Raw genomic sequence first — 18,710 nt, forward strand, 5'->3', positions numbered from 1 at the left:
AGAATTCCCATTGAAAGAATAAGAAATTTGACAGGAAGTGATGCTGAGGTTTCTCCAAAGGAGATCTCTTGAAATGCACAGGAAGTTATTTTAAGATATCTGAAGGTGTGTTTCTGATATCTTTAAATGCCTGTGGATGCACTTTAAGGTATCTCTAAACGTATTTGTGATATCACAAAATGCACAGGATCTTATTTCAAGATATCTCGAATTGCGTTTTAGGGATCTCGAAATGTACAGTGTATCATTTCAAGATATCCTAAGATCTATTTGACATATCGTAAAATGCATTTCAGATATCTTTAAACGGATGCATTTTCAGATCTGTGATTCAACTTGAGATATCCAAAATCCATGACCAGATACTGTAATATGAATTTTAAGAATATCTCCTGAAATGTTCATTTGAACTAGACAATATCAAGCCTAAAGAGAAAATCAAATCTCTATGACTAAAGACAAGATCAAACAACCTTTCTTTGTTTTAATCCCATTCCAAGTGTTTGCTAACACTCCTGTTCTTGCCATGTAACACTCAATCTTTTCCTTAATTTCTCCTTCCGTTAATTTACCTATGATGAACGTTAAGATTACTGGCCTGCAGTTACTTGGATCAGCCCGATCCCCCTTTTTATAAGACAGTATTTGCTAGCATCCCATCTTTAGGAATTTCTTCAGCGATCAAACATTTTTGAAATATATGTGCCAGGGGTTTATATGTGAGCTCACGATGACAGATGCTATCCGGCCCCGCTGATTTGTTAGATCGCTGCAGGTGCTAGAGTTGTCATCTCAGAGATAACAGGAAAGGGGTTAAAGAGGACGGGAAGAGCCAATCTAGCGCAGGATTTTATTTTATTTTTTGCGCAAATAAAAATCAATTAATTGCTTAATACATCGTGATTAATTTCAGGATTCTTGTAGCCTAAGGGGCCCTGGTCCAGGTTAGTCCGTGCAGAACTTTGGCAGTGAGTAAGAGCCATCCATTGCATCTGTTATATTGGAGACAACTACTACTCCGGTTAAATGGCACTTTTTAAAATTAATTAATTAATTAAGTTCGGCAGCAAGGCCGACAACTTTTACCCCGACACCATTGTTGCTCAGAATTCTTTCTGCGATCCCCTTGATGCTCGCGCGCGGCTCGACCTCCAGCGAGTCAACAGAGACACGTGACTTGGGGCGCCTCGGTGGAGCGGAAGCGAGCGGAGGAACCGAAGCTGGGGCCGCGTCTGTCGTGCCGACTGTCCCGCTAACTGCCGCTGTCCAGAGCAATGAAATCTGCGAGGTGAACTAAAACACAATCAGTACAAATGAGCTGTCATGCTGGACGTATGCGCTTGACAAAAAGAAATGCAGCGCAACCGAAACTCACAACTCCAGCTTTTAAACTATTTATTTGATCAAGTAAAGTTAACCATTTTAAAAAGCTGTAATAACAAAAAATATGGTACTCCACCAGACGATGTGGTCTTCCAACATTTATGTTATGTTTACTTATTATAAAATAATGGAAAATACTGATGAATTTAAAAACAATGTGGAGAGTAAGGGAGGTGCTCTGTGCCATTTTTGAAAGACAACTTAAAATGAGTTTGTGTTAAAGTTAAACGGCCAAATATATTTAGAAGACTAGAAGAGCTCGAGTCTGTTGAAAGATTTAATGATGTCAGTTTTATGTTGTCCTGTTTAATTTACAATGCGCCATGTGTCGCGTGAAGGAAAGGGGCAGTGAAAGGAGTGGGCAGAGGCGGAGGGCATTTCTAGTGCTGGTGAATGAGCTTTTTTATGACATTAATTACTTTAAGTATTTACTTAAAATGTGTAATTTGTAATTAGTATTTTAAGGTAATATCTCATTTAACACATAATGATTGAATACAAACTGTCCTGATTTTGTAATGATTTTATAATACAGTATTTGATAAAAAAAATTCTAAAAAAATCTACCTATCAATCATATAGTGGCTTTAATATCTATCTGTTTATTAAATAGCGCCTTTCCCATCTATCTACAATATTTATATATTATTGAGAGCCTTTCATATCTGTCTGTTCTATATCCATCCATCCATCCATTCTATATTCTATATATATCAATTTACAATATGTTTGTACTATATTATATGGTGCCCTTCCTATCTATCTACAATATCAAAATATTATATAATGCCTTTAATATCTAGCTCTTTATTATATAGTGCCTCTCATATCTGTCTATTTATTCTATAGTGCCTATAATATATATTTATAATATATATGTATTATATACTGCGTTGGGCGGGCGCCCTGCCTGGAGTTTGTTTCCTGCCTTGTGCCCTGTGTTGGCTGGGATTGGCTCCAGCAGACCCCCGTGACCCTGTAGTTAGGATATGGCGGGATGGATAATGGGTGGATGGATGTATTACATAATGCCTTTCATATCTCTATTTATTGTATAGTGCATTCTCTATTTACCTATTATATACTGCTTTTCTGATCTATCAACAGTAACTATGAATTATATAGTGCCTTTCCTATCTATCTACAATATCAATTTATTCTATAGTGCCTATAATATTTGTTTACAATGTCTACGTATTATATATTGTATTCTCTATCTATTTATCTGTTATATGGTGCCTTTCCTATTTATCTACAACAGCTATATATTATATAGTGCCTTTCATATCTATCTATATATTCTATAGTGCCCATATCTATTTACAATATGAATGTATTATATAGTGCCTTTCATATCTGTCTCTTTCTCTATTGTATAGTGCATTCTCCATCTATATATCTGTTACTGTATATAGTGCCTTTCCTATCTATCTATAATATCTATCTTTTATATATATATAATCAGTCAGTCAGTCAGTGTCCAACCCGTTATATCCTAACACAAGGTTACAGGTGTCTGCAGGAGCCAATCCCAGCCAACACAGGGAGCAAGGCAGGGAACAGACCCCGGGCAGGGTGCCAGCCCACCACAGGGCACACACACCCACACACACACCAAGCACACACTAGGGACAATTTAGGATCCAATCCACCTAACCTGTGGACTGTGGGAGGAAACCGACGCAGACACGGGGAGAACATGCAAACTCCACACAGGGAGGACCTGGGAAGTGATGTCTATGTATTATATATTGATCTCTCTATGTATTTATCTATTATATGGTGCCTTTCCTATCTACATTAACTATGAATTATATAGTGCCTTTCATATCTATCTATATATTCTATAGTGCCCATAATATCTATTTACAATATGAATTATTATATAGTGCCTTTCCTATCTATCTCTCTCTCTCTATTGTATAGTGCATTCTCCTTCTATATGTCTATTACTGTCTATAGTGCCTTTCATATCTCCGTCTGTCTGTCTGTCTGTCTGACTGCGTGTTTGCCATTTGTTTTCACCAAGTCAGTTACCAGCGTAGCCCAAATGAAGGCTGAAAAGCGCAGCCCTCCTTCCCAGGCAGGGCGCCGTTATTCCTATTAAACTTGAACACAATATGCAGGCTTTAAGTTAATACTTGAACACAATGGCGAGGCTGTAATAATGGCTTTTCTGTCAAATCAGTCTCCCGTTAAAAGCTGACTAAATGTTAACTTGAGACTTTCACATTTGTGTTAAGCCTCATGACTTTGCCGGGCCCCGTATGGCATTGTTCAAAGAATGATTGAATGTTTCCCTAGAGCAGAAAAAAAATAAAAAAAAAAATAACCCAGCCATGTCACAACGGTGTACATTCGCTGTTCTTCAACCTTTAATACCAAGATAGCAAAGGCAACGATTAATTTGAAGACAGAGTCCAGATGGGCCGGATGGCCTGGCGGCTGAGCGGATGGACTGTAAAGCCATGAGGCTCCCAAGTGTTGAGTCAAAGTGCCTGCCAGTGCCCACCTGCAGGTAGAAATGTGCAGATCAGCGCCCTACGTTTGGGAACCACCTGGGACTGCAGGATACTTGGGAAAGCCCAGTGTGACTTTGACTTGCCGGTCAGCCCTCACCTTACAGAAATGTGAAATGCCAGCTGTAGCTGAGGACAGCACTGGGGTGAGGGTCACCAGTTACAGGCCAAATCAGCTGATTTTTGTGTGGTGCCCTTCACTGCCTCTGAAAGGCACTATATCAGATCACATCAGCAGACTTGCAGGGTGACCATGATCGAGTCACTTCACCTGCCAGTATGGTCCTCATGTGATCAATCGGTTGCGACACTACGAAGGGCACTATATAAAGTCACAGTGCTTGCTCCACAACAGCAGACTTGTGGTGTGTCTTTGAGTGACTCGTTTCACCCGCCAGCGCTCATCTTGCACAACACCTGTAAACAATACTGAAATCAGGCTCATTATAAAAGGCGCTATATAAAACCATAAGGCGTAGTCCACAACAATAGCCTTGCAGTTTGACCTCATTTAAGTCATGTCACCTGCCAGCGCTCACCTTCTGGAAATGTGGCAATAAGTACACCACACCAGTCAACAACACTGAGATTTGACCCTCTATGAAAGGCACTATATGATTTTTGGTCCGCAACAACAGACTTATGGTGTGACCTTGATTGCCAGCATTCAGCTCATACAAGTGTGGCAATAAGAGCAGTGTATCTGTGAACCATCTGGGAATAGGGGCCACTGTGAAAGGTCCTATAAAATCACAACACCTAGTCCACCATATTTGAGGTGGGACCCTGATTGAGTCAATTCACCTGGCAGCACTCACCTTCTACAAATGTGGAAATAAGTGCACTGTACCTGTAAACAGTATCTAGGTGAGACCCCCCCAGCCATATAAACAACTATATAAAATCATATACAAATATTATTATTATGCTTGTGTGTGTGTGTGTGTGTGTGCCCTGTGGTGGGCTGGCGCCCTGTCCGGAGTTTGCTTCCTGCCTTGCGCCCTGTGTTGGCTGGGATTGGCTCCAGCAGACCCCCGTGATCCTGTAGCAGGTTGGATAATGGATGGATGGATGGATGAAAGGAATTATCTGTTTTCAAAAATTTAACAAACTGCAGCATTCATAACCATGCTTAATTTAAATGGCTCTACCTTAAAGAAATGTGTTGTTGAATTATTTGGTTAATTTTTTATTGTAATGTTTTTTACAGTGGGAAGTTTTAGTGGTTGCGTTTATTGTGCAAGTCTATAAATCTGTTTATTGTAAAATGGCATGAAAAGCGGGATAGTGTAGGCAGGCAAAAGGTTGGGGTACCGGTTTGGTTGCCCCTTTTAATTATAAGAAAGAAAAAAAGAGCGCGCAAAAAAAAAAAAAGTGGCTACCGTCACCCCAGCAATGAGTAGTGGAGGTGGCAGCGGAGTCGGAGCTCCGCCCTCCGCGTCTGCAGGTCCAATACGGACTTCTACACCTATCCTGTAAAGCCATAGACATAAATAGGTAGACGCCGCATTCACTGTGTTGCCCAGTCGACACGATACATCAGCGCGTCCGCCCTATTGCGAGAGGCAAAAGTGCCACTTAAACTAATACAGGTAAGATGTGGAAACTGGGTTTTCTGATGAAAAAACAATAACGTTTAAAACAGCATCGTTTACATACAACACATTTTGGCGAATCGTTTAAATTCAATTATTTATATGCCTTTATACACTAATGATGGCAATTATTAAATAATAATAATAATTATTATTATTAAATGATTCCTCCCATATAAGTACCATTTCTGGGACTGCCTTCTTCCATCTCCGAAACATTTCTAGACTTCGTCCTGTTCTTACGCAACACAGTACTGAAGTATCGGTTAATGCCCGAGTCACCTCACGTATAGATTACTGTAATGCTATTCTATCTGTCATCCCACAAAAACGTATCCATCACTTACAACTTATTCAAAATTTTACTGCCAGGATAATAACCTGCGGTTCTAAATCCACTGAACACATCAAACCGATTCTCTCTCAACCTCACTGGCTCCCTGTTCACTACTGAATACAATACTAAATCCCACGCTGAACATTTAAAGCTCTCCACAACCTCGCTGATCTCCAGACTTGCACTCGTCTCGCTCACTCAGATCCTCATCTGCAGCTCGACCTTCTGTACCACACGTCAGACTCAGTGCTATGGGAGCTCGAGCGTCTCTCATTGTGCTCCTCAACTCGGGAATTCTCTTCCTTCTCATATTTGTCAGCTCGATTCAATATCACATTTTAAAACTGCCCTCAAAACTTATCTTTTCAAACTGGCATACCAATTGTGAATTTTGCACTGTTACTGCCAGTTATCTTTGTTTGTTTGCTGATTATTGCTTTTTGATTTATCATTCTCTTGTTTTAATTTTACTAATATTGTTTAATTTTATTGTAAGGTGATCTTGTGTGCTAAGATTATAAAACAGGATTTTCTAATGGCCAAATATAACCAAAACAATTGTTCAGCCTTACCTACGAAATGTAATCCCCCGGGATCTGGATTGGAGCGTACAGCGGTTTGTACAATCCCAAGCAGCACATGCATAAGGCATCTTTATCCATTACTTCACTCCACAGCAGTGCCACTCGCAATATGGCGGCGACGTTGACGTACGATGCTGCTGGTCATGCGGCATCTAGTAATTCTATGTCTATGTGGGCAGCAGTGTCGGCACAGGACGGGGCAGAGTCTTCGCGAAGCATTGTGGGCGGAGCAAGGCGTCGCCCTTGAGCGGCCTTTTGTGCTACGGTGGTAAGAGAAAATGCTGTCAGCGCCTCCTCTTGTCCTGGGGTGGAACTGCTTGCCTCACCAGTGCCAGGATGGTGGAACACGGCCGCAGATGCGTGACACTAGCTATCTGTTCTTTATGGTGCCTTTCATATCCATCTATAGATATTTTTATTCTCTCTTCATCTCAGTGCTTTGCTGATCAGTGTTATAACAATAGAATAGTTATCATTCTCATTGAAAATTGTTCATAATAATGGCATAATGAAAAGATGATTTATGTTTGCAATGCTATATAGTCATACTGTGTGGAGTTTAAGGCGTTTACATTTTTATCTCAATAAAGGTTTTTTTTTTACATTGAATCTATCTATCTATCTATCTATCTATCTATCTATCTATCTATCTATCTATCTATCTATCTATCTATCTATCTATCTATCCATCTATCTAAAACTGTATAAAGAGCCTTTCCTATCTATCACTATGTAAATATCTTTGTGTGCTGTTTTAGAAATTTGGGGATTGCTTTTCTTTTTTTTCCAGAAATTATTTCCAGTTTTCTAATAGAATAGACGTCTCCAGAACAAATAAAAAGAAATATCTACTTAGTGATGTGCTGCTGGGCCAAGCTAAACAACGTGATGGGGAGCACACTGATTACTGAGGCCTTATGCAGGTTTGAAGGTTTTATTCAAACCACAAGGAGTGTATGGAATTTACACTAAAGGGGAAAACCGCATGGAAAACACGGACGTCTACCAACCTGAGTGACCAAAAGCTCAAGACCCTCAAAGCGAATGTCTGAAGGGGGAATCACTGAGCAGATTAGCCTACCTGTATTCCCGTAAAGAAGGGAGGAGTGTGACAGTGGGGGGACAACAGTAGAGACCCCCCAAAGCCAGTCAGAGACTGTCAAAGTGGGACACAAACTGGCATCTCCATCTCCTCATCAACAGTACCTCAGATTAAAAAACTAGCGGACTGACTTTTTCACCAAAAACACAATTCAAGCTTCACAGTTTAGTTTTCACACTTAGCACATTCAAATCACTTTAGTGTCTTTTGTGATTGGTCAAAATAATCCAATAAAACAAAAATACAAAGAATCAATGCAGAAAAAGAATCTACACATCTGTCATGGTTATGCACTGTGTGAGACCTGCGAGGTGTGTCTGTTAACATTACTTACCACCATGTTTAAGCTGTCTATTATATAGTGCCTTTCCTGTCTGTTTACCTTTCCATCATTCATATAGTGCCTTTCACCTAGCTATCTACCTATGTAATTTCATGTTTGTATTTAGATCTGATTATGCATATAACTATTTATCTAATGCAATTCTTTATGTATCTCTCTCTCTCTCTAAATATATATATATGTATATATACTGTATATATACTGTATATATAAATTTATAACTATAGGTATCTATCCATCTCTCTCTCTCTCTCTCTCTCTCTCCATAGACAGTATATATATATATATATATATATATATACGTATATATATATATACACATTATATCTATATATTTATAGCTACTGCATATGTATCTATCTATACCTCCATATATATATATACATAAAATATATATACAGTGTATCTGTATATTTATATGTATATGTATCTCTCTCTCTCTATACTGTATATATATATATATATATATTTATATATATATATGTATATATATATTATACATAAGCTTGCCATGCTCCGTGGCTTCGCCCGCATTGTATAGAACAGGACAGTGAGGAGGGCACCACCCGACTGCCTACTCCTGTTGTCACACTTCCCCCTCCCCTCAGCCCACAGCTTCTCTCTCGGATTGGCACGAATATCACTCCTGCAAGCAAACTGTGATTCTTAGCACTATGACAGAAGTCACAAAATCAATCAGAATGTCCAAGCAAATTCTAGAAAAAACCATGATCTAAATCCATGAAGTACTTCTCCCATTCGCTAGCTAAACAGAGGTAAGGTACACACACAGAGGCTGGCGCGTGAGTGAGGAGGGCCCTGCTCCCCTTCCCTCGGCCCACTGCGTGTCTCTCAGATTTGTACAAATAAATTGATACAGCAAGTGAAATAAGATTCTTAGCACGATGAGAGAAGTTGCAAAATCAACTGGAATATTCAAGAAAATTCTAAAAACAACCCGAAATCTCTTAAGTAGTTCTTTCGTGAAAAGCGGACAGACAGACGTTGGATTATACATAAATATTATATATATATATATATATATATATATATATATATATATATATACATATACATACAGTGGTGTGAAAACTATTTGCCCCTTCCTGATTTCTTATTCTTTTGCATGTTTGTCACACAAAATGTTTCTGATCATCAAACACATTTAACCATTAGTCAAATATAACACAAGTAAACACAAAATGCAGTTTTAAATGATGGTTTTATTATTTAGGGAGAAAAAATCCAAACCTACATGGCCCTGTGTGAAAAAGTAATTGCCCCTTGTTAAAAATAACCTAACTGTGGTGTATCACACCTGAGTTCAATTTCCGTAGCCACCCCAGGCCTGATTACTGCCACACCTGTTTCAATCAAGAAATCACTTAAATAGGAGCTGCCTGACACAGAGAAGTAGACCAAAAGCACCTCAAAAGCTAGACATCATGCCAAGATCCAAAGAAATTCAGGAACAAATGAGAACAGAAGTAATTGAGATCTATCAGTCTGGTAAAGGTTATAAAGCCATTTCTAAAGCTTTGGGACTCCAGCGAACCACAGTGAGAGCCATTATCCACAAATGGCAAAAACATGGAACAGTGGTGAACCTTCCCAGGAGTGGCGGCCGACCAAAATTACCCCAAGAGCAGAGGCGACTCATCCGAGAGGTCACAAAGACCCCAGGACAACGTCTAAAGAACTGCAGGCCTCACTTGCCTCAATTAAGGTCAGTGTTCACGACTCCACCATAAGAAAGAGACTGGGCAAAACGGCCTGCATGGCAGATTTCCAAGACGCAAACCACTGTTAAGCAAAAGAACATTAGGGCTCGTCTCAATTTTGCTAAGAAACATCTCAATGATTGCCAAGACTTTTGGGAAAATACCTTGTGGACTGATGAGACAAAAGTTGAACTTTTGGAAGGCAAATGTCCCGTTATATCTGGCGTAAAAGGAACACAGCATTTCAGAAAAGAACATCATACCAACAGTAAAATATGGTGGTGGTAGTGTGATGGTCTGGGGTTGTTTTGCTGCTTCAGGACCTGGAAGGCTTGCTGTGATAGATGGAACCATGAATTCTACTGTCTACCAAAAATCCTGAAGGAGAATGTCCGGCCATCTGTTCGTCAACTCAAGCTGAAGCGATCTTGGGTGCTGCAACAGGACAATGACCCAAAACACACCAGCAAATCCACCTCTGAATGGCTGAAGAAAAACAAAATGAAGACTTTGGAGTGGCCTAGTCAAAGTCCTGACCTGAATCCAATTGAGATGCTATGGCATGACCTTAAAAGGCGGTTCATGCTAGAAAACCCTCAAATAAAGCTGAATTACAACAATTCTGCAAAGATGAGTGGGCCAAAATTCCTCCAGAGCGCTGTAAAAGACTCATTGCAAGTTATCGCAAAGCGCTTGATTGCAGTTATTGCTGCTAAGGGTGGCCCAACCAGTTATTAGGTTCAGGGGCAATTACTTTTCACACAGGGCCATGTAGGTTTGGATTTTTTCTCCTAAATAATAAAACCATCATTTAAAAACTGCATTTTGTGTTTACTTGTGTTATATTTGACTAATGGTTAAATGTGTTTGATGATCAGAAACATTTTGTGTGACAAACATGCAAAAGAATAAGAAATCAGGAAGGGGCAAATAGTTTTCACACACATATATAATGTATCCATAGCTATCTATCTATCTATCTATCTATCTATCTATCTATCCATATCATGCCACACATGCACACCAAAAGACCACCTTCCAGATACCACCCCAAGACGAGAGGGGGCACTGTCACCAACAGTCTTGCGTCCTCTTTCATTACCTCCTCCCCTCACAGCTCATAAAATGCCCCTTAAGGATAGCAAAGCCAAGGAAGCCCCTCCCCTGCCAGGCTGTCCAGTATAAAAGGGAGGCCCACTCAGGATGTGCCATCTAATTTGGACCCGACCCCCCAGCACAGACAGAAAGTCTTTGAGAACCCCACCAGCACAGTTTAGGAGGCCATACGTTGTCGTGCCATTGTGCACGTGTTTGGTTTTGAAGTTTTTTTGTGTTTTACCCCAAGTATTGCTGGACTTGCCCTGGCTCATCGGCAGCCCCACTACAATATATGATCTGATTGGGCATGATCATCGGTGCCAGGCAGGCTTGTTTGAGTTTTTGTAGAACTGCTGATCTCTCGGAATTTTCACGCATGACACCCTCTAGTGTTTACTCAGAGAGGTGCAACAAACAGAAAACATCCAGTGAGCCACTGTTCTGCAGACAGAAACGCCTTGTAGATGAGAGCAGGCAGAGGAGAATGGCCAGAGTGGCCCGAGCAGACAGGATGGGTTACGTTAACTCAGGTAAGCAGTCTGTGCAACTTTGGGGAGCAGAAAAGCATCTCAGATGGCACAACGTGTCAGACCTTGAGGTGGATGGGCTACAACAGAAGAAGACCATGTTGGGTTTGACTCCTGTCAGCCAAGACCAGAAAGCTGAGGGTGCAGTGGGCACATACACACCAAACCTGGACAGCTGAAGACAGGATAAAGCGTAGCCTGGTCTGATGAATCTCGATTTCTGCTGAGGCACACAGATGGTTGGCACCAACAGCATGGATCCTGGCACCCCACCTGACTTGGGTCAACAGTCCTGACCGCCGATGGTGGTGTAGTGGTGTGGGGAACGTCACTTTAGCCCCATTAATACCAATCAATCATCACTTGAGCACCACAGCCAACCTGGTGACCCTTCTTAGAGTCTAATGGCTACTTCCAACATCATAAATGGATTGACCCCTCAAGATATTAGAAACGAGGTGTCACAAAGCTGACAGGTTTCATGAACACTCTTGAGTGGTCTTTTCAGTCCAACAGAACACCTTTGGGATGTGGTGGAGCAGGAAATTCACAGCATGAAGGTGCAGCTAACAAATCTGCGTGAACTACGTGATGCAATCACATCATCATGGCCAGGATCTCAAAGAAACGTTTCTGACATCTTGAGGGGTCCATGCCACAAAGAGCTAAGGCTGTTTTGTGAGGCAGAGGAAGGCCATCCCTAGCCTTAGTATGGTGGGCTGAAGGATTCACTCAGTGAGTGTACTGTACATGCGTAGCTGCTACTGACTCACGGACGCAAGACACCGACCTCAAATCCTACACCTCGATGCGGCCCCCGTGGTGTTGGCACATCAGGGGTTCCTGACACATCGTGGAAACATGCAGATCAGGAGAAATGGTAGCCGTGCATTGGCTGCACTGAGGCTTGTCTGAGTGGGCTGTCACCTCATCCAAGGCCATTTCCTCCTTTGTGCCCAACGCTGCCAAGATGGGCTCTGCCAATTTGTGACTCCGAATTGGATTGTGGGACTGAGTGTGTTATGTTTTATCAGATTCTCTAAATGTGTGCAAATCCATCCATCCAGCCATCTTCTGAAGCCCCTTATCCAGAGCAGAGCAGGTCACGGGGGAAGATGACATCCACCCTAGAAAGCATGGGAATTACAAATAATCACAAATAACCAATTGAGATAAAGCAGGGGAAACAAACAAAAAAAAGATTTAAAGGAAACTAATCAAAGTAACAGACCCATCCATCCAACCATTTTGTAACCCGCTGAATCCGAATACAGGGTCACGGGGGTCTGCTGGAGCCAATCCCAGCCAACACAGGGCACAAGGCAGGAACAAATCCTGAGCAGGGTGCCAACTCACCACAGGACACACACAAACACACCCACACACCAAGCACACACTAGGGCCAATTTAGAATCGCCAATCCACCTAACCTGCATGTCTTTGGACTGTGGGAAGTAACAGACCCCTAATATCAAAATCCTAACTACAAGACCCCTAAAACAAGAAGACCCCAAACAACAAGAACAAACACAGAGTGGAGGGTCAAACGTTACAGAAGAGAGACGAAGGCACACAAGCCGACCCAACAACTAACCAAAGATGGGGCTGGGATGATAGATAGATGGGGGGGAGCTTGACAGGGCAACATCTGGAAGGGCCACACGAAGCTGGGATATGAAAAATGACAGGACGCCCTGAGGAGCAGCAGCATCACCAGTGAGGCTTCGCAAAAGTCGAAAGTTCGTATTCATGGCGGATTTTAGAAAAATGACAAATAAAGAAATGCGGAGGATTACTGAGGAGTTCTGTTCAAGATGAGCTTTCTTTATCTCTACTGATGAATTAAAACCTGTAATTATTTGTTTAAAAACCTGTCCTTGTTTCCAAGCAAGAAAATACCGCCTGTCTGATAAAGGACTGTAAATTCTTTTTAATCAAATGTCTGTCTATCACTTTGCACTTTATTTATCTACATCTGCCATTCTGTCATAGTCAGGATCGACACACGTGTTCATATTTATTTACTTTGTGTAGTCAATTTCATGTCTGTCTGTCTATGATATGTGTCATTATATATCTATGATGTAGCGCCTTTCACATCTATCTATGATATATCTAGGTATCTATGATAGAGTGCATTTCACATCTTTCTATCTATAGTATAGTGCCTTTCATGTCTTTCTATCTATATACTGTATAATATATAGTGCCTTCTGCATCGTTCTATCTATGATATAGTGCATTTCACATCGTTCTATCCGTCTGTAGTATAGTGCCTTTCACATGTCTTTATCAATTTAAGATAAAGTGCCTTTCATGTCTGTCTATTTATGATATAGTGCCTTTTGCATCTTCTGTCTATCTACTATACAGTGCATTTCATGACTACCTTCTTATCTATGACAGAAATGTGCAAAAGGCACTTAATCTATTTAGCTATCTATGACATAGCGCTTTCATATTTTTGTATCTATCTATAGTATAGTGCCTTTCATAGCTATCTATGATATAGTAGCATTTCACATCTTTCTATCTGTCTAAAGTATAATGCCTTTATCTATATAAGATATAGTGCCTTTCATAGCTATCTATTTATGATATACTGCCTTTTATACCTAGGTATCTAGGATATAGTGCATTTCACATCTTTCTTTCTATAGTATAGTGCCTTTCATGTCTTTCTATCTATATACTGTATAATATATAATGCCTTTCATGTCTTTCTGGCTATCTATCATATAGTGCCTTTCGCATCTTCTGTCTATCTATTATACAGTGCATTTCATGGCTATCTACTTATCTATGATAGAAATATGCAAAAGGCACTCTATCTGTCTATGATATAGCTCTTTTCATATCTTTGTATCTATCTATAGTATAGTGCCTTTCATATTTATCTATCCATGAGATAGCATTTTGCATCTTTCTATCTATCTATAGCGTAGTGCCTTTCATATCTACTGTAGCTGTCGGAGATATACTGCCTTTCATGTCTTTTTAGCTATCTATGATACAGTGCCTTCACATCATGTAATTTCTATAATACGTTTGCATGTATGTATCTGTGTATCTCTCTACCGGATTTCTGTATGTACATAAAACAAATTAACATTAAATAGTATCAAGCACTTGCGGTTGACTGTTTTCCATAACAGACACTTTCAGATTGAATTTCCTCAACAGTTAAAAATGTAATCTCAGTACAATCTCAAAAATAGCATTTCTAGAATAGCACTTCAGGTTTTTTTTTTTTTTGATTCCTCGCAGAACGTTTGTGTAACAACGCGGTTCTTCAGATCAATGCCATAGAGGAGTTCCTAAAAGAACTATCCACAGAAAGAACCTTTATGTACTTAGACCTGTAACAAGTTCTATAAATAACCATAAATAGATGGGAACAGATTTATGAAACACCAACGTACTCTTGATTTTAAAAGGATTTGTGCCGCATGCAATCACTCTGGCTAAATTCATGTTTCCGCGATCTGTCAGAATCCTGATAGGCAGCCCACTGGACAATAAAGGTTTCTGATGTGTCCATAATATTATGAACCTCACCAAAGCTCAAAGAGCCGAGTTCATATGCAAAGATGCGCTCCCAGAATGAAATGTTTCTTTGTCGGGCAATGTTTCTGTAAGCAGTCATACAACAAAGTGGCAATTTACAACTGTTATTTTATGAGGGTAGAAACTATACAGAAATATGTAGATATGAACGCCACTATAAAAATGATAGATATATGGATTACAAAAACACTGTAAGATAGATAGATAGATAGATAGATAGATAGATAGATAAGACACTATATAGATAGATAGATAGATAGATAGATAGATAGATAGATAGATAGATAGATAGATAGATAGATAGATAGATAGATAATGAAAGGCACTATATTAGATAGATAGACAGACGGACAGACATTTTTCTACTTTATTGTACCAAGATGATTTCAGTCCACTGTTCAGTTCATTTTGTGACAAACCCCAGGCTGCAGTTGGCTGTGGACTCCAAATAGCGGACCTAAGTACCACACTTTTCCGTGAACAGGACTCCACGTATATTTGTAACAAAGACAGACGAAATAAAACAAATCTTCTGCCCGACGGCACATTTATCTGTGTCTGCTGTGTGGCACGGCAAAGGAATGCAGGGTTGCATAATAAGAGATGGTGAGCCTGTCCAGGTAACATCCCCTGTAATAAAGCTGTCCTGTCCTAAGAATACTACTGGGAGCCGAAAATGTCGGGGGTCTTTAGCTGGAGCCGGACTTGCAATATTATTTACGAGGCCGACTCTCAAAGAAACAGCAGATACATGACGGTGATTTGGCAGCCCCGCTTGCCTTTTTAAGAACTCCCAGTTCAGTAATGCCCGTGAATGCACTTGGCACTCCACCAACCGACCTGATAGTCGGGAAACCCAAAATGAAACCCTGGCAGGAGCTTTCAAATCATTGCTCTGGCAGACAGATCTGCTGTAGAAGATAAGACTCGCAGGTGCCACTTGAACGGCAGACCCCTGACCAGTTGTCCTTGTTGTGGGTATTTTGTTTTATTTGTTGTCCACTAGATGGGAGTGTCCGATTTAAAAGCATTTCGTACAAATCGCAATAGGCGTCTTGAAAACAAAAGCAAATTAAAAGAAACAAAGGCTATGGGAAGGTTCTTCGTCTGTGAAGGAGGCAGAGTGGCGCAGTGTTTACGGCTTTGGACTTCAAACTCTGACGTTCCACTATTGGCGGTTTGTGATGGTGAGCGAGTCACTCCTCATATCTTTACGCCAGTTAGAACAGAACATTTGAAAATAATAAACGTATCGGAAATATAATTCGCCTTGGATAAATGAGTCAGTTAAATACAAGTGAGTAAAAGCTCGTTTGTGCTTTATTTACTATGTTGAATATTCGGTCGCGAAGACGCGACCAACTTCAAGTGTCGCAAAATGAAAAACATTTAAAGAAAAAAGAATTTGCCCTGTTTTTGCTATAAACTTAACACATTTTTTTTATTATTTTATGGGTAACAATTTACTAGGTGTCATATCTTAAGTATATCCGCAGGATCGTTCAATTACTTTTTTGCCGGCCAATTTAGATGGACGTGTTTGATCGCAAACAGCAGGGTGCCCTTTCCTTCTTTTTTTATCGTTGTATCTAACCGCCTATTAGAGCTCGGAAGAATCGCGGTAGCCTCTTGGCTCTGCTGCCACGTTTTCTTTGATGACCTCTAGTTAGAGCCGAGGCGACGCTTAATATTTAGACGACTGAGCGTGATTGGTAGGACTAAAGAGAAAGAAGGAGAAGCACAAATAGACAGACAGACAGATAGCTAGACAGAGATGAAAGGCACTATATAATAGATAGATAAATATGAAAGGCACTATATAATAGATAGATAGATAGATAGATAGATAGATAGATAGATAGATGTGAAAGGCAGTATATGATAGATAGTTAGGAAAGGCAGTATATAATAGATAGATTGACAGATAGATAGATATGAAAAGAAATATATAATAGATAGACAGATATGAAAGGCAGTATATAATAGATAGTTAGAGATGTGAAGGCGCTATATAATAGATAGATATGAAAGGCACTATATAATAGATAGATAGAATGTATCTGTCTATCGCGTACATATAGTGATTTATCTATCTCTAGATCTAATATGTGGTGCCTTATCTATATATTAATTTATTATATAGTGTCTAACCTGTCTATTCATGTATTATATGGTGCCTTATCTGTCTCTTTCATTGTATTTAACGAATGGTTCTTTAGAATACAGTGCCTTGTCACTGAGCAGGACTCCGAAAATGATGACCACGTACGCTAACCATCACACGACTCTTTCGGCTGGCCGTGAATTGACGCGCTCAGATCGGTACAATTCCACACTTGCACCGCCGTATAAAGCAAAAGCAGGAAGACCTCAAGACTGTGGAAACTGCCCTGGGATCCTAATTAGAAGAAGAAAAAGAAAAAAAAAAAATGCCAGCACACCTCGAGTGAGATAAAAGCAGCTCCCCGCAGCCGACTGATGCCTCTGATGCAGGCTTGGCATTATTTTGACAAAGCACGCCGAATTCTCTTAACCGCGGTTATGCAAGGTTGCAATCCAAGACATTACCACTTAATCCTAATACAGAGCATTTACTTGGCGCGATTCCGGTAAAAGCACATGGATTTGGCCTGAAATGTTCACTTTTCGGATATTTAACATGTATAAAAGACATTAGAAATAAAGAGGCAAAGAGGACCGGCTGCCTCCTCTAGCGCTCCTCGGGAGACGCAAGTGGAAATTGTGCGATGCAATAGCCGGTCATGCGATTCTCACGGCATATCCAGCGGCCAAACTGCAACGGCGGCAAACAAAACGAAAACATATGCAAATAAATCCAGGAGCAGATAACTTACCTTCTGCCAGGAGGCGCATTGCATGCACAAAAGAAGGATCCAAGCTATCTTTCTCGGCCATCAGCTCTGGCAGATATTTCTCTTGCTCCATAACACTGCTTCCCTTCATCAAACGTGCAGCTTTGTGCTTGTGAATGCAAAGGAGAGAAAAAGATCTACAAATCTCTCAGTTTGAAGATATATGAAGAAAACATATGGAAAAAAGGCTGCCAGGATCTGCAATCTGAATCGGTCTTCACGGCCAATGTGTAAAAAAAAATAAAAAAATAAAAAAAATAAAAAAACAACGCTATAACGAAATCCCCAAAGTGACCGCTTTAACGCTTCAAACCCATTTGTGGCATGAAGTCGACTCTCTCCTGTTGGAGCCAAGCACCTTAACTAGTGAGACGCTCCGCCGTGCCCGCCCCCGGGAAATCTGATTGGTTACACAAAGAGATAGGAGCAATTGCCAGAATACCAATGGTTCGGGGGCTCGTCAGGCAATCTCCATCGCCACCGAAATCGGCTGGAGCTCTTACGGCTGCTGTCCGCGGTGCTGAAAAGAAAAAAAAAAAAAGACGCGCTAGTTAAGCCCCTTCCAGTCCGCCGCTGCCCCTTTCTGTTGTCGAGATGCGGTGGGCTTCCACGCCGCATCCAGAGCGAGACATAAAAGGCCAGCCCTTTGTACTCGGCTTCTTCGCCCGCCGACGATAAAGAAATGCGCGCGATGGCACCTAAAGAAGCCTTTTGTTCCAAGGCGTTCAGACGCGGCGACTCGTCTGCGCGCTAATGCCGGAGTGGCCGCTTTAACGGCGAAGTCGGGAGTTCACTTCGCAGCAGGGGTAGGACCAACAAAGCGGATTTTAGCGAGACTGAAAACAGGAGTGACATCCTTGAGGACATATAATCATTCATCTTTAAAAGGTGGCCAGGACAGATTATGAAAAAAGAGCACCATTGACACACTCATATGTAACAGCTAACTGAAAACGAACCTGTAAACGATTCCGTTATGACAATTAAGAGAGGGGTGTTTAAATTGTAAACGATGCCAGCATTTGGACTTTCGTTTTTTTTTTTTCTGTGCCCCAGTAATT

General features: G+C 40.7%; 1 protein-coding gene across 2 annotated transcripts in view; it reads right to left on the reverse strand.

Annotated features, from left to right (window-relative positions):
- Positions 1 to 18,058, reverse strand: part of khdrbs2 (KH domain containing, RNA binding, signal transduction associated 2) — a 344,899-nt gene extending 326,841 nt beyond the window's left edge. For both annotated transcript variants that reach the window (XR_005630816.1, XM_039737811.1), the window contains exon 1: positions 17,632 to 18,058. Coding sequence is in view for 1 of the 2 variants with exons in the window: in XM_039737811.1 (XP_039593745.1) it covers positions 17,632 to 17,740 (109 nt within the window). In the remaining variant the exon portion in view is untranslated. The remainder of the gene's footprint in view (positions 1 to 17,631) is intronic.
- Between the last annotated feature and the right edge of the window lie 652 nt (positions 18,059 to 18,710).

The sequence above is a fragment of the Polypterus senegalus genome, chromosome 16 (genome assembly GCF_016835505.1).
Source record: "Polypterus senegalus isolate Bchr_013 chromosome 16, ASM1683550v1, whole genome shotgun sequence".
Classification (NCBI taxonomy): Eukaryota; Metazoa; Chordata; class Cladistia; order Polypteriformes; family Polypteridae; genus Polypterus; species Polypterus senegalus.